This window comes from Necator americanus, chromosome X (genome assembly GCF_031761385.1).
Source record: "Necator americanus strain Aroian chromosome X, whole genome shotgun sequence".
Classification (NCBI taxonomy): domain Eukaryota; kingdom Metazoa; phylum Nematoda; class Chromadorea; order Rhabditida; family Ancylostomatidae; genus Necator; species Necator americanus.
In genome coordinates, this window is record NC_087376.1 from 19,230,230 (window position 1) to 19,254,371 (window position 24,142).

Sequence of the window (24,142 nt, forward strand, 5' to 3'; positions counted from 1 at the left end):
GTCCGATGCGATTTAGTACTGGTTACGCCATTTTTTGTAAATCCCTCAAAACTTATTTGTACCCCCAATATTTTAGCAGTGACTTCTTTTGCTTAAGAAAAATATGTGGTATAGAAAAAGAAATTATTCTTACTGTTCACAAGAAAAACAAACAAAAAAAAACGAAGGAATTAGAAACCTGCTTAGAACTTGTTCAGATAATATTCACTAAACAAATAAAAAAAAGACACGCAAAACCACGTACAAGAGATGAAGAAGAGGAAATGATAACAACCAGTGGGAACCAAATGAGACCCAAATATAAGGCTTTATCACAAGGCTGCGCTAGGTACCACATAAGCCTCCGGCGAAGAGAAATTGTAGAACGAAAACTCGTAAGATTTCTAAAAACTTTCCGCATCGAGTCAGAAATCGTCAGAAAACATTTATCTTGTGAAATTGAAAGACGTCGGTACAGCTGCAGCAGGGTTGAAGTTGTATCCTCCTGCTTGCTCGACACGCTTTGATTCCTCTGATCTCACATGTTGTTCACAAACCTACAAGTAGGTTGAGTGTAAGAAAATGAAGAAAAGTTAAGAAAAAAAAAACAATTAACTAGAAGATGTACACGTTTAGGGAAAGTAAATTACTGACTACACAAGGAATGACCGTTTACCTTGATAAGGTTTTGCAAAGATTCTGCTACCTGTGGAGAAAGATTTCCAACCATTCCAGCAAATAGTTCAGGTTCAGATCTTTCGAACTCTAGAAGCTTCAAAAATGATAAAAAGCCACTGAGACCAAGCAAAAAAAAAAGGAGCATTGTACTGATGCAAATAGCACGGTCAAGTTTTGATGCAATATGTCTGTTTTGGAGTTTGCATTATTGTGTTAAATTGGTCCATCAGAACATTGTTATATATTCAAAAGTGAAATTTCTTGCAAGACACAAAGAAAAACACTAACAATAATCACGAACACAATTACTGCGATATCCAGCCATCTACAAAGCTACAGACTCAATAGTCAAATTTGGTTCTTGATTTTCTTTTATTTTATTACAAGCTACAGGTTTCATGTTATGTCTCTTTTCCATGTCAGAAAAATATGTTGAATATAGCAAGAGAAATGGACAAAGTCTTGCCGAATAAAATGCTGAGTAATCTCACATGATCCAGGGATGCCGAGAGACGACTACGGCCACTATTATACCTATTTCTGGACGAACACATAGTTTCTGGAGAAAAAGAAAACTGAATCCAATCCTGTCTGAGACAAGCAACATATGACGTTCTTGAGGAAAATGAACTAGCTCTCCTGTGCCTTTCTCCAAAAATTTGTCAGACATTTTTATAAACATTCGCATATCGTTTTAAAGGAATCGTCACGTTTCCCTCACGTGAATTTTGTTGCTCTCATAAGGATTCAGGATTTAAAAACCTTCTCAAATATTTTCAGAGAGTCACCTGTTTTTAAGCAGATTCCAACATAGTGCAGTGGGTATTGAAAGAATTTCGGTGTTCTAACGGAAGCAATTTTTGTTTTCATGACAATTCTTCTTCACATTGTTCAACACAGAACTGCTGCAACATCAGCTCATCAGCATGAGTGGCGGGCTTCACCGGCCTCCAGCCGTGTTAATACTATTTCTTAATGAACTGAGCTGAAGAACACAGTCGTGAGCGTTTTCCTCAAAGTGAGAAATGCACATAGAAATGGAACACATCTCTAAAAATTACATGTCATTCGGTAGAGAATTTCCCAATCTATAAAATAGTCATATCCTGATTTTTTGGTTTCACTGATTCTTGTTTTTTTTTTTTTAGATAACTATTATAAGGTGGAGTGCCAAGTAGACAAAACGGAGCATTTTTGACACCTCTGGTTTTTTGCAACTAATCGAGGTGAACACTTTCTTGATCCGGAGAGAAGGAAAAGCCGCAAAATTGAGAGAGTGAAGTCGTTGAACTATCATTATTTGGGATCTCTTCGCTACGCTAGTTGGCTTTTAGGAGGATACCGCAATGGACAACATCGACGGCTCGTTGGATGCGTTCACACTGTACAAGGAAGGCTGAAAGTTCTAAAACCATCAAGAGACGCCTATCTCCAGAAACTCTTGAGCTAATAGCAGGCAACTAAAAATACACGTTCGAGCTAATGAAGTCTTGTAAAAAGGCGATAAAAGAAGACCTTAAAGACAGAAGAGCAGAAAAGCCGATAAAGCTGCAGAGGCGTGAAAGGGCATTCGCTAGGCTCGTCGAGACATCTCCAATCGCAAAACGAAGATGACTCCTGGATGCTCTAAGGAACCTAAACGGGACAACCAGTGCATCGAGAAGGAAAATTGAGAAAAGCATTCATGATTTCTGCTTTCCAGTAGGAACCTCTGAAGAATCTCCCATCAGTTCTTATCAACACTCCGTGAGGCTCTCTACAAGTTACTTGTAGGAATGCAACGTTTCTAAACAGTGGAAGACCAGGAAGAGCGTGTTGTTGTATAAGAAAGATATAGATACACATGACACGGGCAACTATCACCTAATCTGCTTACATCGGTCATCTACAAGCCCTTCACATAGTAATTCTCAACAGGATTGGGAAGATTATATGAAGAGCAGCTATGTCGTCAAGCAAGATCTCGAAAAGGATTCAGCACGACTGACCAGATTCACATTACCTCGAAAGTCGTCGAGGTATCGCGAGGATACAAGATGCCGTGCGTCTCACTTCCATCGACTTAATGAAGGTTTTCGACCCACTTAAGACGAAGAAGCATTGGACAACCAAGGCGTCAGTAGTCAGTACACAAAGGTACTTCGAGAGATGTGCAGTAACTTCACGACCGGAATTTCGCCATTCCTCAAGAATATCATCATTGACGAGAAGAGGGGGTCCGACAGGGTGATACAATCTCACCAAAAATATTCACAGCCACCCTCGAGAACGCAATGCGACAGCTGGAATGGGACGACATGGAAGTGAAGATTGATGGCCGGCAGCTAAACCATTTACACTTTGCTTATAACACTGCGTTCTGATAACATCTAGTATCAGCCAGGCGAAGCAAATGCTGACATGCATCGGTCTTCAGCTGGAAAAGACTATGTTCATAAGATACATATGGGTCTCGGATGCACATTTACGTTCAAACATGTTTGGGTGCACCAACTACGTTCATCTGGGCCGCGAAATGATCATGAAGAACAATCCAACACCCGGGGTGGGCACGCTGTCTACACAATCGATAGGAAGTTCGAATCCGCCCTAGTGCTCACCAGGCTTTTCATCCCTCCGTGTCGATAAATTGGTACCGGAGGGATACCAGATGTGGGAGGATAAGACACTGACTTGGCTTGACATCGGCCTGCCCCCGCAAGTTATAGTAAAGGTCAGTTTTTTATTTGTAAACCTCAAACGATTCTGAATTGAAGTGAACGTGGTGGCGCATCCCAAGCGGATTGATTAACGCCAGGCATTTCATCCACTTTTTATCCTTTATGAAGCAAAAATGTATTTGTGACTTCGGATGCAAATTCTAAGCAAGTCTTCCATTTTTATTGTGGCGAATGAAGAAAAAGTTGGAAATGTCGCGTCAAGAGCTCGGCAACAACAACAACCAAAGCTGTTGCTGGCTCAGTAGGACCTTCGAGACTCGGAGATCTGGTTAGTAACAATGATGCTGTGACACTCAGCTGTCATCGCCCCGCACCGTGTTCTCCGTGTTGTGTGTACTGCTCTGTAGACCGACCAACCTATCCCTGACGGAGAGCCCGGGAAGATTTTCTCCAAATACGAAGTTCTCAATAAACTTTAAAAAAAGGAACTCTTCACGTTACAGTTCTCCACTTTACTCTTATTCCATATATTCTGCAACTGCAACTATAAATGACAGACATGTGTTTCCATGGAAAAACGATAGGCATACTTTTCTCACAGAAAAAATGACAGAACATGCTTCTTGCATTAGTAAAATACAGATCAATCCTCCCGAAAACAAGAAACGGAAAACGACACAGAAACGACAGAAGACCATTTTCCGTAAAAAGAAAGCAAAGTCTATGTTTTTCCGACAGCATATTTAAGTCCAAGCGAACATTCCCCTTTAATAACGCCTAGTATTCCTTATTATACATAACAGGATGAAATCTTTCGACGCGCGGACTAGAATAGCGAATGAGCGAAAATTTTATCTACTCCTAATTACGTGGATAGATATTGTGCGCAGCAGTTAATGCATTTGCACCTATAATGGATCGTCGTCCTATAATGGTAATTGTCGGCCTATCATGATATATAATAACACGTTTAGTCTGTGTGTGTATGTGTGTATGTGTATGTGTATGTGTGTGTATGTGTGTACGTATGTGTGTATGTATGTACGTACGTATTTATGTATGTGTATGTGTATGTGTATGTGTTTGTCTGTGTCACGAAAATACTCCATGATCCAAAACGCTGCACCGGTGGGGTGCCGAACCATCGCCGTGCCTCTAATAGGCGAGTACTTTACTTTTCCACCATTGTCCAGAGATACTTTCCTATCTATGTTGGCTTTGATAGGCCAAGCTAGTTTCTTTAACATGTTAGTGAGGTTAAATAAACTTTTATGTGAATGTACACTTTCAAATTTACAAACTATCATGCTATATAATAACGGGCTTATTCTGTCATATGTGTGTGCGTGTGCGTCTGTGTCCGTCTCAGTCACGAGATTCCAAAAAGAGAGGAAAACGGATACCATGACGTCGGTTTGGTGCGCTGGAGCCCCACAGCGGTAAAATTGGGTGAAACGGGTTCCATGGCCTCGAAATGGAAAATTTCCGGAAAAGAAAGGTGCCGGTTCCAGAAAGTCATAGAGTGGGATGTGACGGTCTCACTGCGTCAGATTGGTGCGCAGGACCCCAACGGTAGAATGGGTTTCTATGACTCATTCGCGTATCTATTTCCAAGCATATTTCCCTGATGCTGTTAACATCCTTTCTTCAAGAAGAGGAAACACACGTGCGAACGGCCAACAGTTTACGCGATCTGACGTAGTACATTATTTTTATCACTACGACGATGATATTCACGTCATTTCATGTTAGCACATCATTCTGTGCTAATAGTTGAGAGCGGAGGAATGCTTCGAATAATGTTTTCAAATTGTGGAGGTTTTAGAGAAACATAGATGTAAAATCAAGTTTGATTGTTCTCCAAATATAGCACTGAAGCGTTTGGGAAAAAAAATAATGAAATCTTTCATTTATGCCTAAATTTCTGAGCAAAAAAATTGAAAAAAAAGCGTTGAAAAAAAAAGAAAAGAAAACAATTATAATTTTACAAAAAAGTCATTAGTGAGGTAAGCGAAGCGAACACTACAAAAAGTCTGAAGTCCGGCTTTAGCCGGACGTTCAAACTGGTAATGATATAATTGTACACGGTGATTTTTGAACAATCACTATGTGGCGACAAGGCGAGTCATTTTAATTTCATTTTTTTCAGCACCTATGTCACCATGAGATAATTGCAATAGTAAAAAGCATAACAAAGTACACGGATGGTTTGCAGAATTGCTATACATTTATTATAACATCTTCCTCTGTTGCTAATCGTACATCTGCTTATGTGCCCAAGAGTCACTAGCATTACGTAATAACTTTGAGCGCGGATAAACGAACTGGTCTTTTAACAAACTATACCAGGTGTTAAGAATTAAATGGCACAATTTCGCAACAATATCAGAGCTGCACAATGACATCAATGCGGCGTCCATCTATTTATCCATAGTTTAAGGGTTAATTACGACCTATATAAGTCAATATCCGTAATACCCAATCCCTTTTAAACTAACTAACTAACCTTTAACTATAAACATAATGCACAAATTAACACAATACACATAATACAAGCAAATATACATGTATTAAATCCGTTCAACCACCGCATACCCTAGTTTAACTAACACTAGTTTAACTAACGCTTCGAGCCACTTGCGCAACTGCACTGTGCTTCACGTCATTTTGACTCTACTACACATCTGGAAATTAGTCCAGCATTGTTTAATTAAGTGAAGTAAGAAGTTGACATTCATAAGTTATTAATGTGAGTATTAAATTTCCATTTTCAAATTCAATCAAATTTATTCTAAATCAGATTTCACGCCATATAACAATGCCCTTCCTCCATACTGTACTATGCCGCCGGCCATAACCAAGGTCATACATACATTTGGACATAATCCTCACAAAAAAAGACCAGACACAGATGAGTAAAGATAAATTTACAGCATCTACGCGCAATTTGGACGTAATTTTAGCGATGAACACCGACCCTGATTGGGATTAGTGCAGGATGCGGATTTTGGTGAGCTGAATTAAACATTTGTAACTTGGTGACAAAAACACCCAGAAAAGCTATTAAAGGAACGTTTTGAAGAAAAAGACTTGTGCTGTACAATAATCCTGTTCATCTTCTGCGAGGGCTTGCACAAAATTAGTCCATTCGTCACTATTCCATAACCTGCGAAACCTCGCTTGAACTGCCTATCAGGTCCACTTTCACTACCTCACTCCAAAACTTCTGTTTTTGACCGGGTGGCCTCTTCCAGCTTGAATCCGACAAACTCCTCAGTATTCTTTGAACAAGGCGATCTGCTGGTCTCCGTAGTTTATGACCAAAGAAGCGAAAACGATTTTCTATAGCCACTTTCCATTGTAGTGCAAGATGTTGATCAACAATCTCCAAGTCCTCTCTTCTTGAAACCTCGGCATTTGATAGTGTATTTATGTTTTCTTGTTATGCCAACGAGGTTAAGGTGAACCTTTTTGTTGGCCTGATGTTTCGACAAACTCGTCTTTTTCAAAAGCCTGAAAATTGTTTGAGGTCTTTGATACCATATATCCCATCAAACTCCTCCTCTCTCCTCGCCAACATCCGATATTGTTCCAATAACAATAACAAGAAAACATAAATACAAGATGTTGATATTTTGCGCGTGCCATCCACCGGTATACTACATCAATTTCCGCGCAAAAATCTTCATTGTGCTATATCCTAGCCCACAAGTAGCGAAGCAATCGTCCAAATGCTTCCTTTCCTGCAACAAAGCTCCATCACCGTAGATGGTGCTGCCGAACTATCCCATACGTAAATCATGATTCGGCGAATTGCAGATAGGTAGAGCCGTAGCTTGACTTCTCCACTGAACATCTTTCTCGTAGCTGCCGTTGTTAGCCTCAGCATACAGCGCAGGTAACAGAACTCATCGTAAGAATTCGATGGATTGTCCGTCCACTCTCATTTCCGTTCGAGATCTCGCAGAGGCCCACATCTGGTTGCATTCATCAGGACGTAGACACTGTCCATAGGCTGCAGCCAGCTTCGATACAAGATTGACAACATATTGAAGTTTCGTACTACTTTCCGCGAATATAACATCGTCGGCGTACGCGAGATCGGTAAAGGGGCTTTCTAGTGATGCTAAGACGATGTCGGCAGAACACTGATCGATAGTCTTGCGTTGTTTCTTCGCGATGTTTAATAAGTCGGTCCAGGATAATCCGCTGCAAAACCTTGCTCATAACGCGCAACAATGAGATTCGTCAACACTTCCCAACATCCCTGACGGATAACTTCTTGTGAAGGGAATTATGATAGCGTGTCTTCGTATGCTAGGTTTCTTTTCGCCGATCCATTTGAAAGAATGATCTTCATCATCTCCCAATCCCAAAGGAGGAGACTCCACCGTTTCTGCGCATCTTCTCTAGACACCCAGCTCTTTTTTGGATACAGTCCAGAACCTCCGATTGTGTCGGTGGTTCCTCGCTGAGCGCGTAGATCAGTCGCTGAATGTGCTCGAGTTCAAGAGTTGTTTACCGGTTGCCGGTTTACTAAGGTGCCGAAGTCATCCCTCCAAATTGGTAGGGTCGCTCCACCGACAGCCGCTTCATTGTACAGGCCCGTCTGTTGTCTGCTGGATCATGCTATTTTCTTAGCACTCGGATTGCTATTCAAGTCCAATCTTCGCATTTCTGTCGATTCCGGTAATGACCACCTGCTGACCGGGTATTTTAGACTTCTACGTATTGAGTTAGTCATAGAAGGCGTCCTTATTATTGTCCTCAGCGATTTTCGTAGGTGCATGGTCAATTACTATCCAAAGTTTACGTCTTCTGCGATCATTGTACAAAGGTGCATCCAGGTGGTGTTGAGCCAAATTAATCCACTAGACTGTTGTAGCTCACAGCCATCGAGCGGCCTCCTCTTTTTTCCATCAGCATCGCTGCAATCACTGCAATAGATAGTGTAGCGTCCGATATTGATGACGGGCCGATCTCTGATGCGTGTTTCTTGAGCGCAGCAAATGATACACATAAATGTCGTAAAAGCAAGCGGGGAGAGGAAGGGAGGGGTGTTGGAGTTTCGCTCCAACACCCCTCCCTCCCTCTCCCCGCTCGCTTAGAGTACAATGTGCGACAGACGAAACGAATAGTTGTTGCCAAACATTCCATGCTCCCTTCAGCCAGTTGACCTTTCAGGTTATGGGCATTGGCGATGTGCTGGACGACAACACCTTTTTGCAGTGTGGTGGAATCTTGTGCCATATAACCGGGCAGGTTATACAGCTCGTATGTTCCCAATTTGTATATTCGAACGCTTGATTGCGTTTACTTAAAGCAAGGCCACCACGTGCAGGTGGCAGTCAGATTCGTTATGAATGTGAAATTGCTGAATTCGACAAACCTTATTGTTCACCTTGTAAATACTAGTATTGTAAATCTAAGCTAAACACGTTTCCTTAATCTTCCTCCTTCCCTTCTTTCTTAAAACAAACAAGCTCTTACTTCTAACTACTGTATACATCTCAAAACACATTCTTCATATGTAAGTCTCAACACACACCTTATACCACCATCCACTCAAGGACGAGCTTTCATTTTGTAGGAAAATAGGTGAAGGTCGTAACTGGGTCTGAAGATCGTAACCGGATCACAATTTCACCCAATCCTTTCCTTGGCAACAAACACTTTTCACAACTCAAAACGCAAAAACGATCACAACGCAGTGAAGCTCGAAAATGAGCTTAACGGCATCACTCCACGAATCTGAGGTGGAACGATTTCAGGTGGAGTATTCGTATACGGGATGGGAGACTGTAGAGAGGGAGGTGATTCTGTCCATTTCTTCCTAATTGCCGTAAAAAACGGCCCGGAAGATACGGCTTCGGGCGTTCTGGTGCACTTTTTTCCACAAGGGCTTCGACTGGAGTGCGTCAGCCTTGTACGGGGCCGCATCTTTCGAGCCGTTTTTTTACCGCAATTAGGAGGAAATGGACGGAATAACCCTCCTCTCCATAGTTTACTATCCCTTATAAAAATACTCCACCTGAAATCTGCACCACCTCAGATTCGTGGGGGGATGCCTTTAAGAAACAATGGAGATGTTGGGTCAGGAGCTCGGCAGCAACAACAGCCATAGCTGTTGCTGACCGAGGCGGAGTTCCTGGGTTCGGAGGTCACGGCAGTAACGACGATGTGGTGACAATCAGCTGTCACAGTCTCGCACCGTATCCTCGTCCTCCCTTTTTGTAATCATGCCTTTGTTTTATGTTTAGGCATGTACAAGAAACAGCAGAAAATCATATAAGTATGCATGCACCGAACTACCCGTCAGTTTTACCTGTGATCAACTTATATTCCTGTCAAAGGACAATGAAACTTGAAAACCATTAAAACATTTGTTGCTGTAGTAGTGTTGGAATGAAAATCAAAAAATAATACGACAGGTTTCTTCCCAACGCTATCTCCAAAAAATAAAAATTAGATAAAAGGATAACCTCTGCATGAAGTGATAGGGTGTGCGCATCGCTAGGTACCCACAGCTCCCGTGACAACTTATCCTTAGGGGAAATGACTGGTAACAGCGCTCCTCAATTGTGTTGCGTCGCAGTTAATGAGATCGGCATTAGGACTGCACTGCGTTCGCCTCATGCTTCGTCCATCTGTGTCCCTCATCGTCTAATAAGGTGAGAAACATGACACGCAGGTGGACGCTGTCTCTGTCATTGTCTCTGTATGGAGCATTGATCGTTTACGTATAAAGATATATAAACAACTAACTGCTAGTATAAAGTGCACACGAAATACCTGAAATAGAGAATAATTGTATGTTTTAAAGAAAATGTCGCATGGAACGCTATCTCTGGTATTGCCTCTGTGCCTCAATCGTTTACGATCGTATAGATCGTACAGAGATATATCAAAGGATTGCAGACGAAGTGCCAGAAATAGAAAATGATAGTGTGTTTCATCTGTGTAAAACAAACAAATTGAAAATTCTAAGTCTCAAGAAGATAAAGCGAAAAGCTCTATCAATTAATCTTTTTTTTACCACATTTTAAGAAACCCACCACTTTAGACTCCGTAAAAGTTTTTTTTTCTTAGAAAAAAGAGAAAGTTCCGAAAATAGGAAGAAGAAAAAGAAAAAGATGAAGTACAAGTGGTGGTTTGAAAAAAACTCAATCCAACCTAACATTAGATTATGTCAGATTTTATTCTGTTTTGAAGTCGCAAGCCAATACAGTGATGTCGTGGCTAAACGTATCACAAAATTTGCGGCTACTACAGTTATAACCAATAACCATTACGAAGCTCAACATTTTTGAACGTTGTCAGCTTTATGTTTTGTGGTGCTGTTTTGTTCTTGAAGAAATTTTCTACGGTTTTATTTCATTTTCAGCACTTTCGTTTTTTTACGCTTTTTCACTTCTTCTCTGCTACGTTGTAACTTTTGGTTCTTTGAGCGCTCCTAGAAGCCAACGTTATCACGTAATTGCGATGCAAACACAGTGCATGATCTCAGTGACGGTGATGATGGGTGGGCGTGGCTTTATGATTAGAACGCTAAACTTGAAACGTTTATATTGAGATTTTTTAAATATGTAACACTTTCGTAATTTCCGCTGCTGTCGGAATCTTTCCACGATGATAGCGTTTCCCCTCTATTCATTCAAAGCAATGATTTCTAGTATTGCTGATTCTTGTTTTTTTTCAGGTATTTAGAATGTCAAGCGAACAAAACAGAACATATGGATGTACCAGAGTATTACAAAATGCTGCTGTATTTTACTTTCATCAAATCTAGAAAGGGCTTCGATTCAGCTGAGGAAGGTGCCAGAGTTGGGAAATCAAGTCCTTAATAATGGAACAACGTGGAAATGAAAGTTGGACGGTCCGTAAGTTGGGTAAATAGTTTTCAGTTTGCTGACGTCATTGTACCTATAACACTACACAAATGATTAAAACGGAGGTTGTCCGATTTCACCTAGAACACCTAGAAATAAAAATCTACAGCAGTGCAAGAACAAGAGCAAGGACTAAGCATATGCAATGGAAAAACCGAGTCTTTAACATGGAGGTCGTTAGGAATAAAGAGCTAATTACATGCACCCGAATCTGCGTCTACAGAATAGGTTTTCAGAAGGCAAGAGTAATCGTGTCCCAGGCTTCCTGTGATCATTAAACACCGCTCAATACCCACAGAAGTGTTTCTAATGCAAGATGGGGTGAAATTTGCTCCTGACAAAGTTGGAAGAGCATAAGCTATCAACATGACAAATGCTGAGAAGTGGAAATCATGAAAAATGAAGAAAAAACATTTAAATATGCACTAGATCATTAGCAAGTAAATGAAAGATTGATTCTTTGATTTACTTGTTAATGATTAAGAAAACAAAGAGTGCGTTATCCGTTCACTTCACGAAACGTACCAATTACTATTTCAAGTGAGTTTTTTTGGTTCTTCGGTTCTTTTCCGTCGGTTTTTGCATTTCAAGAAAGTTTCCCTCAGATCTATATCTCAAACGATGCCACTGAAAGTGAGCATAAGCCATAGGCGAATGTTGGGCAACAAAAGATTTAACACACTTTATAGGTCGCTATTGATGAAGACAGGAGGTAAGCAGCCATCATTTAACGTTCAATTAACATGTCTTATCTTATATGTGACTAGCGGTTGTTCGATATATCTCCATGCTCAACATATCGGTACTTCCACACACAATCGTACAGCCAATAATATATCGGGGACTATTCATTGGACTTCTGTTCCTAAAACATACATGCGGAGATAGCGTGTTCGTACTAGTCATCTTTCGCACGATATTAGATGATCTGTAGTAGAAGGAATCAATCGAAAGAAAATAAATAGTAACTTATCGATATACCAGTTTTAATGTTCGAAGAAGTAAAATATGATTTCAAATAGGAAAATAGGAGTCTGGATACGAAGTTACGGAACACCAATACCCAAATATTTCAAACTTCAACCATAGTGCTATGGTTCGCAATCTATGCGCATACTTACGTTCTGAAGTACAACACTGGTGCGTAAGGTAGGAGTAGCGAGCCATGGTCCGCTGATGCTGTTAACTGTTGCGCAGCGTAGCTACCTATCACCATTGCTTGCCACCTCTTCCACCGATAAGATGTCGCAGAAGGAGTGGGTTCCTAACGAAACGCACTCCTTTGGCGCCTATCTAAACTTAAAGTATATCTACATATTTCAACTATACATAAATAGCTTTTGGAATCAACATGCTGACGCCCCACTCTTTAGCTAATTATGAGGAAACAGCTTGTAAAATACACATAAGTATAGCAGGATCGAAACGATAAAATCACGATGCAGTCGCCTAAGCGGCTGGATTTGAGGTGCAGTGGAGAGGAAGCGATTGGTATCGAGGTGGGACAATCGGAAACTGCAGCGAAGAATGGTGCCAGCCAAAGTCCTTTTTCGATCCTAACCGCTTCGAGCGCAGCCGCTTATCCAACCGCACCGAGCTTAATGTGGATTGCCCCTACTATATCAAAAATATTATGTTGCAATGAACAGCGATAATATAGGGCTCCGGATCTATCTTTTGAACGGTGCGGTTTTTTTTCAACTCTGACAAACACACAAGAAACTTGACGTTTCACAACTGGGAGAAAAATGCTGTCGTAATCACCGCAGGTTCCATTTAAAGAGCATCCAGTTAAAAACACAAGAACGAGAGAGTATGTAATCCACCACGCCTAACGACCGAAAATCCGGGATACCATTTGTCGAAGTACTTTTAGCTAACCCAAACATGCTTACATTCTAGTGAAAAACCGTCATACAAGAGCAAGATGACCGGTTTTCTCGATGTGTAAAACAGTACGAAGACTGTTGATACGATGGTCTAGTCCAATTTCAAGACAAAAAGCTTCTACGAAAAATAAAGTGCCCGTCCTGTTTTCGACCAAAAGAAACAGCGCAACTGTGACACACAATTAGGACGAATAAAAATATTGGTGACTCTGGAATTTATCCATCTAAGCCAGAAGTAGGACAGGTGTCACCGCGAATCTGGTGTGGTACACGGAACCTTTTCTGGAAGCAGCTAGGTACTTGAATGCTTTCTGTTCACCCAACAAGAAATAGCATCCTCTCCGACGATAAGGGGGTCCATTCGATTCTTTTAGAATTATGGTCGGAATACGGCCAGCTGCCTGAAACTTGGAAGTTCTTTCGAGCCTCACGAGGCACATTTCCGGCTCCTGTTCCAGAGTCGGAACTTTTTTTTTACATTACTTTCGGAAGCCTTTGCAGCATCAGCGAGACCTTATAGAATATGTGGATGTTTTCGATGAAAAGAATGCACCCTCCTAAGTTTCGCGTGCGTAGAAGGTTAAGAAGCTCACGGTTACAACAGAACAGGAGGAAAATTGTGAAAATTTTTTTACTATTATAAGACCGGTTGTACATACAAGATGTGACTTTATTCAACAGGTATCTCACATAAAGAAATGGATAGAACCGCAGATTCATATAGTTTCGAATGTTTGGATGCGTCCTTTTTTCTAACATGTCTTATTTGCAATTTAAAATCATGAAGGGCATACGGATGTAAGTTTCCTGAACAAAATTCTACTGACAACAATGACATTTTGAGAGTTGAAGAGAAAAGAGGTTAAGATTTGTGTCATATACTTGCTGTTCGTCTCAGAAGACTTCAATTGGGTGTAGAACCATTGCGGACTACGCCTTCACAAAAAAAAAAAAAAAAAAAAAACAGAACAAAACAATACAATACAACACTGCTCTTATGAGAAAAAGAAGGGAACTATGACTTGTTATTTTTTGCTGAAACCAAAACCGACATAAACTGCTTTTTCTAGCAGTTTCAGTCCAAGAAACAAATCACAATTTTCACTCACTTCCGACTTTTCAAAAGTGCTACGCTGGACCTATGAACTACTCTTACTCATTACACTCAAAGGCAGCGTTCGCGGAAACATCCTAGGTTTGAATCTCTCCATCAGCGAGTGGGAGGTGGGACGCAGTTTACAAGTATCATGGTGAAAGAGTGATCTCTCACACAATACTCAGAATCATAAACCCACACGATGCCCATCAACACGTCCTACCAATTGGGTTGCACACATTTACATAATGAAGGAAATTTTTGCAAACGCTGTCTCTTAGCAAGTAAACAGCGGGCTAGTGGAAGATTTTATTGCTCTAGTAAGGTACAAGTTCACATTCTTTAAATTCTGTGTAAGTCACTTTACCGGAATTGCTTTTTGTGGATCGCTCGCTCTGAGTGTTCCTAATGTCTACAAAAGTGGATTTGTTAGGGAGTTGCGCGTTTCTCCATGATATTTGTGAACTATTACCTACTCAAAAATCTTCTCTATAATGTTTCAGAATTCCTCATCACATTTATATCGATTTGAGTTTAAAACCAACGCGAGGAATCATGGCTGGAATTTTTGGTGGGATTTTTTCTTTTCGTGTGATTATTGTTTAAAAGCTAAAATGACACAATCACTCTGATGAACACTAGAACATGACGTGACAGTTCCTGCAATCGTAGATTTTGAACGAAGGAACGAGAGTGCTTAAAGGCATCACCCCACGAATCTGAGGTGGTGCAGATTTCAGGTGGAGTATTCGTATACGGGATGGGAGACTACGGAGAGGGAGGTGATTCCGTCCATTTCTTGCTAATTGCCGTGAAAAACGGCCCGGAAGATGCGGCGCCGCACAAGACTGGCGCGCTCCAATCGAACCTCTTGTACAAAATGGTGCGCCAAAACGAATGAAGCCGTATCTTCCGGGCCGTTTTTTACGGCAATTAGGAAGAAATGGACGAAATCACCCCCCTCTCCGTAGTCTCCCATACTGTATACGAATACTCCACCTAAAATCTGCACCACGTCAGATTCGTGGTATGCTGCCTTTAAGTGTCATGACTAACGTCAAGTCTCTGAGTATTGCTTCTACACATAGTTTTAGGAAATCTAGAAAGAAAATAATCTAGAAAGATCCTACCAATGTACGTGAAACCAAAGCATTATGCAGCCATTATGAGAAAAAAGGGCTAGAAACAAAGCGACTTACGTTCCATGGTTTCCTTGAAGAAAACAAAGACGTCAGGACCGTCATCGTCATCAAACTTGGTGGAAAACTGCTCTGTGTCAGTTTCCTGAAGTAGAGCATCTTTACTTTACGGCCCTTGACATTCGGCGGTTCACGTGCTATTTAAAACCTTGAATTCATTCATTTTTGAAATATTTTTTGAAACAACAGTAAGGTTACATAAGGAAACGTGAGCTGAAAAATTAAAAAATCCCGCTTCCTTGCACAGTTCTCTACGCGGTAAGCGCTACTTTCTTAGCAGAATTATACTGGTACTTACTGCAGTCTTAAGATAACGAAATATGACAAGATAAAACGATGATGTAACTGAACATATTTCACTTTTCAATTCTTCTAATCATCCACTCTGTGCGACTAACCAATTTAGTCGTAAACAACAACTCTACTGGTTTTTCTAGGTACACCAGGTACACCAATGAGATTCCCATCAAGACTGGATTCAAGGAGACTTCAGAAAAAAAAAAAAAAAACGAAACTACATTTTTATTGTAGATTTTTGGAATATTTCAAAGTGACTAGTCTCTTCAAAAAGAACACTTGACGATAGGATTCTCTTTAAGAACTTTTCAGTTCTGCCGAGACACATGGTCTTAACTATGTCAAAAATTCGCAATAGTGTCCTCCAAAAGTAGCTTCATAGACATAGGCAGAAAACAAAGTACACTGGATCAAAGAACACTCTTATTCTTCCATAGTAAATGATATTCTTGTAAGAGAGGTGTGCAAACTTAGTGGGGCTAAGGATTTCTATGGTTGCTTTTCATATTATTACGAATAATATGAAAAGCCGCGTATACGAGTCTGATTGCTACCTGCACGTGGTGGCCCCGCTTTAACTAAACGCAGTGAGGCGTTCGGGTGTATGCATTGGGAACGTACGACCTATGTAACCTGCACTGTTATATGGCGAAAAATTCCCATACATTGCAAAAAGGTGCTCTCGTCCAGCACATCACCAAAGCCCATAACTTGAAAGGTCAACTGACTGAAGGGAGCATGGAATCTTTGGCAACAACCATTCGTTTCGTCACGCTGAACTGCCGAACACAATCGAGTGAACTCCAACAAGCCGCTCTATCCAGACTTCTGCGATATCTGTGTGTGCCTTTTGCTGCACTGCAGGAAACACGCATGAGAGATCGGCCCGTCATCAGCATCGAAAATTACACCATATACTGCGGCGATGCTGATTAGAAAAAAAGTAGGTGGCTGCGCGATAGCTGTGAGGAACGATTACAAGAATCTGGTGGAGGAATTTGGCTCAACGTCGTCTAGATGCGCCTTTCTACGACATAGGACGTAAACTCTGGATCGTAAGTGCTCACACACCTATGGATACCTCTGAGGACAACAGTAAGGGCGCCTTCTATGATGAACTCAATGCGTTGATATCTAAAATACCAAGCCAGCAGGTGGTCGTTGTCGGAATCGACGCAAATGCGAAGATGGGACTCGAACAGCAATCCGATGTGCTAGGAAAATGGTATTATCCAGCGGAGCGCACGTCGGACAACGGTGACCGTCTGCCGACTTGTGCGAACAGAAGGGCTTCATCATCGCTTCCAAGTTTCTACGTCCACGAATCATCGACGCCATCAGCTCACGTGGCTCTTCTAACAATGAAGAGCAGCGCAAGCGGAAGATGAGGACTCTTAAGCTTCAGCTTGACTACGTTCTGGCGACGAACATTCCTCAGTCAGATATCCGAAAATCTAAAGCTGTTTGGGACTTCGTGTTCGACTCCAACCACCGTCCAGTTCTTCTCAGCTTCAAGATACGGTTGCACAAGAGAAACCGAGGAGTTCCTCTTCAACCGAAAATCGACATGGCAGGTCTGAAAGACGATGAATGCAGAACAAAATTCCGCCAATGTGTGCCTTTCATGTTGGAGTACGAACCAGAAAGAAGCTTAGCGATGCGGATTTCTTCACAAAGTGCATCCAGGACGCTGCAAGGGAAACGCTCCCGGTTCTATTGCCGCGGAAGAAGTTTGCCTTTGCATCTGCGGAAACAAAATCCACGTACAATTCTGTATGTGTCGCGCGCAGCGCTGGTGACTTCAACCAGGAAAAGCGTCTTAGAAGGAAGCTGCATCGTCAACTGCAACAAGACCGTGATAACGAGTGGACGTCAAGAGCGATGGAGTTTGAGAAAGCGTGGGAGGACAGGAATCCGCGGAAAGCCTATGCTCTACTAAAACAGTATAGCGGTAAAATGAAAAGATGTTCTCCTGTCCTCAACACTGTCAGTGGAGTACCTGTCGGTGAAGCAATCCTTCCAATTTGGAGAGAACACTTCAAGACCTTGCTGAACCGGCTAGCACCGTCAACTCCTGAACTCGAACACGTTCATAGACCGACGTATGCGGTTAACGAGGAGCCACCGACCGTGTCGGAGGTCCTGGTCTGTATTCAAAAAAATGAAGAATTGAAAATCTGGTGGAGACGACGGGATTAGCGCAGAAATGCTAAAATAACTTCCTCCGTCTGGGATTCTTGAGATGACAAAGATCATCCGTCCAATATGGATAGACGAAAGGACACCTGATTCGTGGAGGCACGCTATCATAATTTCCCTCCACAAGAAGTTATCCGTCACGGACCCCAGGAATTATCGATCTCTTTGCTGCGTGTTATGTACAAGGTACTGGAGTGCATTATACTGGACCAACTCATTAAAAATCGCGAAGAAACAACGCGCGACGAGCAAGCTGGCTTTCGTCCTGGCCCATCTACGATTGAACAGGTGTTCATCGTCAAGAGAGTGATCGAAATCTGGCAGCGGTATTCGAAGCCAATGCGACTAGCGTTTCTGGACTTTGAAGCCGCGTTCGACTCTCCTCACCTAGGCCGTCTTCTCAACGCGCTCAGCGCCGACGGAGTACCAGGAAAGTTCGTTCGCTTGCTTGATGACATGAATCAACGAACAACTGCTGCAGTTCGAACACCAGCCGGATGTACAACACCGTTTGAAGTGGTAACTGGAGTAAGACAAGGGGCAGTGGCAGGACCTTTCGTGTTCAATTTCGCAATCGACGACATTATGCGAAGAACAGTCGACCAGTGTCCTGCCGACATTGTCTTAGCACCATCAGGGTGCCTCTTGACTGACCTCGGGTACGCTGACGATGTTATTATATTCGCGGAAAGCAGTACGAAACTTCAACATGTTGTCAACCTTGTATCGAAGCTGGCTGCAGCCTATGGACTACGCCTACGCCCTGATAAATGCAAGCAGATGTGGATCTCTTCGAGACCACGAACGGGAATCAGGGTGGACGGACAACCGATAGAACTCGTCGATGAGTTCTGTTACCTAGGCTTACGCTGAAGAACAATGGCAGCTACAAGAGAGTTCAGCAAAGATGCGCTAAGGCCACTTCTACATTTAACTCCTTAACGAAATGCCTGTGGTCGACCTCCATCACCAACGAAGCTACGAGTCTACCTATCCGCAATTCGCCCCATCATATGTGCGGATCGGAGACACCACATACGGTGATGAAGAGGCTTGATTGCACGGAACGAAAGCTGCTTAGACGGCTACTTGGATACTTTTGGCCTAGGGTATGCCACAATGAAGATCCTTACGCAGAAATTGATGTGGTATACCGGCGAATGACCCGTGGAAGAAGAATGCGAAGATGCGAGTAATAGCGTCGGGCGATGACGGCGTCATCAGCCCCCCACCCCCCGGTCCCCCGATTAAGTCAAGTAAGTCAATTATTACGAAAAACGGGAAATGCAATAGCTCTCTCATCAACGATTTAAGATGGCAAAAGCAAAATGCGTAAGCAAGGAACGACTTATTACCACATCCCACTTGAGAGGAATATAGGTTCACTTGAGGTCGCGTATGCGAGTCTGACAACTACCTGCTTGCTGTGACCTCTTCTTGTATCGACTACACTGAGGCATTTGAGTATGCGCTCAAAGCAAGTATGAGGTATATAACTTGTACAGTTACAAGTCAAATGTTGCCCATATATTGCAGAAAGGTGCTGTGGGCTGCGGCGGCGCCGAAACCCAACCAAGATAGTTCAAATACCTAGAGGGAGCGTGGAACTTTGATAACGATTCTCTGTTTCGTTATCCTGAACTGCCGGATATTGTCGATCCGAGGTACTAGGGTATTTCGGTGTCGACAGGCAGTTCAAGCGAGACGTCAAGTCTTCGCAGGATAAAGAGAAGTGAGAAGTGGATGGAATCTCTGCGAGCCCTTGCTGTTCCCTGAGAGGGCTAGGGAGAATTATGTCCAAAGAGGACCTCGGCGAAGATGTAGCGCGACAGACGATGATATCAACCGGCCGAATTATGTCAAAATTAGTTATTCCTCCACAACGGTTTACCGCTTCATAGTGGAGTGGAGGCGACTCTGGCATCGAACAGTGATGCACAGTGGAGGTTCGTCCTTCAGCATGGTCTTCCAAACTAAGGAGTTCGACACATCCGATATTCCGGCTTCTCGGAATCGACTAAGAGCTAAGAATGAACCACTGCTAAGATTCACCACCGCCTTAACAAAAAGATTCACCACCGCCTTAACAAAAAGATTCACCACCGCCTTGTCGCAATGTGGCTCCCTGATCGATATAGGTTGGGTGATGAACTGTGGTGAAAGCTAAGTTTGCCGTGGCAGTGTTGCTTAGTTTGGGGAAAAATCTTTTTGCAACTCCAGCATATTTTCTGCCTGTTCCCTGTACACTGGGCCCTGCCCTCCCAGACAAATCTCAGGTTGCTCAAGACATCTTTGATTCTGGACCAAGGCGACACACGCACGACTCGCCATGGAGACTGTCTCAGGCGGTGTATTTGCAACGCGAGAACAGTCTCCACAGACGCTGACCTGCATGCCCTTCTCGGAACTGCAGAGCGTATCAGATTTCACGTGATTGCTCTGCAGGAGACCAAGCGCAGAAGGAGCGACGTACCACAGATGAATGACGGTACACTCGTCATTCGTGGAGAGAAGGTCCAGTCGCGAAATGTAGGCGATGTTGGTTTTGTTCTGCAACCATCTGTTGTCCATCTTGTGGATTCCCACAAGATCCTGTCACCTCGTCTGGCCATTCTTCGCCTCCGCTCTCTTCGTCAAACACCCATCAGCACTATCAACTGCTCCTCATCAACATCAGCAACTGATGAATCTGAGTTGGATGCGCTTTATGGGGAGCTAGAGGAAGTGATCCGAAGCTAGATGTCCTTCTACAAATTCGTTGTCGGAGACTTCAATGGAAAACTAGGGAAGGATACACAAGAGGAGTACAGGATCGGAAGATTTGGACTAGGGGACCAGAATGAGAACGGCAATCGACTTGGAAAAGAACAGCTGCTATCGGCAACGGAGGAGAAAAGAAGTCGTCTACGACGATTGCGTACTCGAGGACTCCTTGTCCCAAGGTGACTGACACATCGAGGAGGACCCAAACGTGGATTACGAGATGCTGCTCAGAGGATCACGAGCCTGTGCTGAGTATGCCTCGAAGCCGCGCACGATAAACCTGGATCGAATTTCGAAGACTACCAAGGAATTGTTGGAAAGAAGGACTTTAAGGCTTGATTGGAATGCATCGCACATGGAGTGGTTAGAAGTGAACACTACTGCAGAAAAGCGTTGCAGGAGGATCTTTCGAAATACAGGCAGAAGATTCTGGAAGCAGCACAAGCAAGAACGAGTCTAAAGAAGTGCCGAAGGGATCTCTGCGAATATAACACTCCGCTAGTAGCTTTGCTGCGTGAAGACGGGACTCGCACGTCTTCTCGTCGTGAGATGGAAATTATTACGGAGAGGTTCTACTCGAACCTTTTCCGTTCATCAACTCCTGTGTCAAGCCCAACCATCCCCACTGGCGAAGCTCCACCACGGATTCTCCCTTCGGAATTACGAGTCGCTATCAAAAGCATGAAACCTGGCACAGCCCCGGACCTGATTTTATTTCTTCGGGCTGGTGGCCATCCACTTCATGTAATCTTAGCAGTGCAAATGACATTTTACCTTCAGAAAGAAAGAATCCCAGACCAGTGGAAGACCTCGCGAACCGTAATTATCGTCCAATGTGCTTGGTGAGCGTGTTATACAAAGTATTCACTAAAATCATCCTCACTCGCATATCTAGAACGCTGGACGAAGCCAGCCTCAAGAACAAGGATTCCGTCAAGGGTTCAGCCACTTGGACCACATCCAGACCGTGTCGGGGGTCATAAAGGTTTGCCGGAAATACCGCCTGCCCCTTGTTCTAACCTTATTCGACTGTAACAAAGCCTTCGACAGCGAAGGAACGAATGCAATATTGTCAGCACTGGCCGATTAAGGTGTGGACGCGTCGTATGTGAGGGCATTAGCCAACTGCTACGATCGATGCATCACTAAGATACAGCTTTCCAACCGCTCCCTCACAATACCCATTAGAAAGGGGGTAGGAAAAGGCGATACTATATCGCCGAAGCTGTTCACGGCTACATTGCAATAATGAATAATGATAACGAAATCACTTTCTTGAGAAGAAAGGGGCATACGTGTTGATGGAAGATTCCCCTCCAACCTTTGTTTTGCGGACGACATCGTTCTCTTTTCGAGCAGTACCAATGAAGCCGAAACGATACTCCACGTATTGAGCGAAGCAGGGAAGAAAACAGGACCGCGAATAAACAGAAAGAAGGTGCACTTCATGAAGAACGCCTACTCCAAGGACGGAGGAGTACAACTTGAAGACTCGTAAACCGTGAAAAGTTCGTCGTACGTATACTTAGGACGTTCTATGAATATGAAAAACGACTTGAAAGAAGAATTGAATAGAAGGATGAGAGCAGCGTGGGCAGCATTTGTACCCGTCAGGGAAGCTACAGACCAACTAACGGACCAAGCGCACCGTGCCCATCTGTTTGACTCGACAGTTCTTCGAGCGTTATGTTACGCAGTGGAGACGTGGGCAGACACCGCTGGCACGTCCAGGGAGCTACTTATTACCCACAGAGCCCTTGAGAGATGTCTTCTGAAGTTTAACCGACGCACACAACACCTAGCCGGTCTTCGCAGCTCCGACTTAAGAGGAATGTCCCATCTTCGTGACTCAGCGGAATATATATCGAAAGCAAAGCATAGATGGGCCAGTCGCATTATGAAAAGACTCGATGATAAATGAACTAAAAGAACGCTAGAATGGATCTCAAGAGATGCTAAATGCCCTCGAGGGAGACCGCCGGCGAGATAGGGTGATGTGTTCGCTGATGGACCAGCTGAGACTTCAGTTGGATACGGCTCATGAACCTCGTCACAAAACTTGAGAACATCTTGAATGACAATGGCGAAGGAATGAAATGAGTGGAAGAGATGCTGGAGCCTGCACTTCCGTCCAGTGAAGACGGGCCATCTAAGTATGCAAGCAAGTAAGTAAAACTAGTTATTTCGGGTTGGACGACGATCTAGAGATGAGAGGAATATGGCAATTGTTATCTCGTTGTGTTAATTATTTTGGCCAGAGGCATATCGGGTTTGGCGGTGACACATTCAGTGGGGGGTGAAATGAGGAAGACAATTTGGCTACAGACCCCAGTAGTAGACTATTACGAAGGTGATGGTCTGTAAATGCGAATTACGGTAACTGACTCAAGTAAAGGAAGCAGAACTTCAAATGGAAACCGAAAATCGGGAAGATGCATTCTAGCTGCTCGAAGGTATGATTTCCGAACTGCAGCGAGATGTCAGCGAAAGGTGCACAGAACCGAAAGAACAAGTAAGTAAACAGAACGACGTCATCAAGTGCGTTCATCAAGTGGTCATCAAGTGGAGAATACTGATCCTCTCAAGGAGTCAATCAGTGATCTCACAAAAAAGCTGTCGAGCAGCCGCAAACCATCCCAGGAGAGCTGGAGATGAAAGTTGATGACACGGCGATTAAGGAAAGCTTGCGGGAAAATACGCCTGAGGTAACTGAGGATGGAGAGATCGAAGAAAACTTGACTGAAGATGACGTCGACGAAGGTGCATCACGCAAAAGTTGAAGAAAAGAATCCACCGGGGCAAGTGATGCATATTTAAGAAAAGGATTTAATAGAACAAATGCATCTCAAACAGACAATCACAGTGCATCACGAAGGAAAGAGATAGAGGCTAGAATGTCAGAACTGATACAAGATGGACTAGCCATTACGGAGAGGACATTATGCCACACAAAGTCCATGAGGGAACAAGAATGTTACATGAGATGCGCATTCTGGCTCGCCAAAGGGCTGCATTACAGCGACTGCTCCTTCATTGTGCCCAGTGTTGAAGCGCCTAGGAACAGAATTCGTTGTCGTTTTTGTCTGGGCACTTAGCATGGTTCCCACAGGTGCAGCAAACCAAGGAGACTTTGCAACTATTGTCACTCTGACAACCATCGCACGGCTTTGTGCATATTGCCGGAGCGTATGAGAGACTACTATCAGGAATACGATGAACTGTGCGAGGAACTCGAGACGTGCGAGGACTACTGTGAACCATCAATTTCTGGTGCAGCGGAGCATCACGGAGGCGATAGACAGTAAATGAAAATTACGGTTACTGACTTCTGCTGCCAATTTCAAATATGAATCACACTCTTTAACACGTGTTAAGTGCTAGTAGAAATCATTGCTTAGATCGAAAGACGCAGCTGCAACACTAGTTTCATTGCTTCGCATATATTGAAGACGCATGCAGGCAGAAATCAGTTAGTTGGTGACTTGCGCGGACT

The 24,142-nt window shown here is 43.1% G+C and overlaps 7 protein-coding genes across 9 annotated transcripts; 5 read left to right on the forward strand and 2 right to left on the reverse strand.

Moving 5' to 3' along the window:
• Positions 1–311: 311 nt before the first annotated feature.
• On the reverse strand, positions 312–15,857 carry RB195_024170 (uncharacterized protein; the record flags this gene model as incomplete). Of its 2 annotated transcripts, XM_064211850.1 has the most annotated exons (5): positions 312–383; positions 456–536; positions 656–744; positions 15,391–15,475; positions 15,789–15,857. In XM_064211850.1, the coding sequence occupies 5 exons, from the start codon at positions 15,855–15,857 to the stop codon at positions 312–314; spliced, it is 396 nt and encodes a 131-aa protein (XP_064067730.1). The 2 variants fall into 2 exon arrangements, with proteins under 2 accessions (XP_064067730.1, XP_064067731.1); XM_064211849.1 differs by lacking the exon at positions 312–383 and having other exon boundaries at positions 426–536.
• Positions 15,858–16,760: 903 nt separating this feature from the next.
• RB195_024171 (uncharacterized protein) lies at positions 16,761–17,075 on the forward strand (the record flags this gene model as incomplete). The annotated part of the gene is made up of 1 exon (XM_064211851.1): positions 16,761–17,075. One exon carries the CDS (start codon positions 16,761–16,763, stop codon positions 17,073–17,075), a length of 315 nt encoding a protein of 104 aa, XP_064067732.1.
• A 223-nt stretch (positions 17,076–17,298) lies between these two features.
• On the forward strand, positions 17,299–17,886 carry RB195_024172 (uncharacterized protein; the record flags this gene model as incomplete). Its single annotated transcript, XM_064211852.1, has 1 exon — positions 17,299–17,886. The coding sequence occupies one exon, from the start codon at positions 17,299–17,301 to the stop codon at positions 17,884–17,886; it is 588 nt and encodes a 195-aa protein (XP_064067733.1).
• Positions 17,887–18,063: 177 nt separating this feature from the next.
• Positions 18,064–18,759, forward strand: RB195_024173 (uncharacterized protein; the record flags this gene model as incomplete). Its single annotated transcript, XM_064211853.1, has 1 exon — positions 18,064–18,759. The coding sequence occupies one exon, from the start codon at positions 18,064–18,066 to the stop codon at positions 18,757–18,759; it is 696 nt and encodes a 231-aa protein (XP_064067734.1).
• A 1,314-nt stretch (positions 18,760–20,073) lies between these two features.
• Positions 20,074–20,457, reverse strand: RB195_024174 (uncharacterized protein; the record flags this gene model as incomplete). The annotated part of the gene is made up of 1 exon (XM_064211854.1): positions 20,074–20,457. The coding sequence occupies one exon, from the start codon at positions 20,455–20,457 to the stop codon at positions 20,074–20,076; it is 384 nt and encodes a 127-aa protein (XP_064067735.1).
• Positions 20,458–20,625: 168 nt separating this feature from the next.
• On the forward strand, positions 20,626–23,954 carry RB195_024175 (uncharacterized protein; the record flags this gene model as incomplete). 2 transcript variants are annotated; one of them, XM_064211856.1, is made up of 4 exons in its annotated part: positions 20,626–20,828; positions 20,881–21,012; positions 21,069–21,491; positions 21,588–21,684. In XM_064211856.1, the coding sequence occupies 4 exons, from the start codon at positions 20,626–20,628 to the stop codon at positions 21,682–21,684; spliced, it is 855 nt and encodes a 284-aa protein (XP_064067737.1). The 2 variants fall into 2 exon arrangements, with proteins under 2 accessions (XP_064067737.1, XP_064067736.1); XM_064211855.1 differs by lacking the exons at positions 20,881–21,012; positions 21,588–21,684 and adding an exon at positions 23,759–23,954 and having other exon boundaries at positions 21,036–21,491.
• RB195_024176 (uncharacterized protein) lies at positions 22,187–22,570 on the forward strand (the record flags this gene model as incomplete). Its single annotated transcript, XM_064211857.1, has 1 exon — positions 22,187–22,570. The coding sequence occupies one exon, from the start codon at positions 22,187–22,189 to the stop codon at positions 22,568–22,570; it is 384 nt and encodes a 127-aa protein (XP_064067738.1).
• Positions 23,955–24,142: the final 188 nt, after the last annotated feature.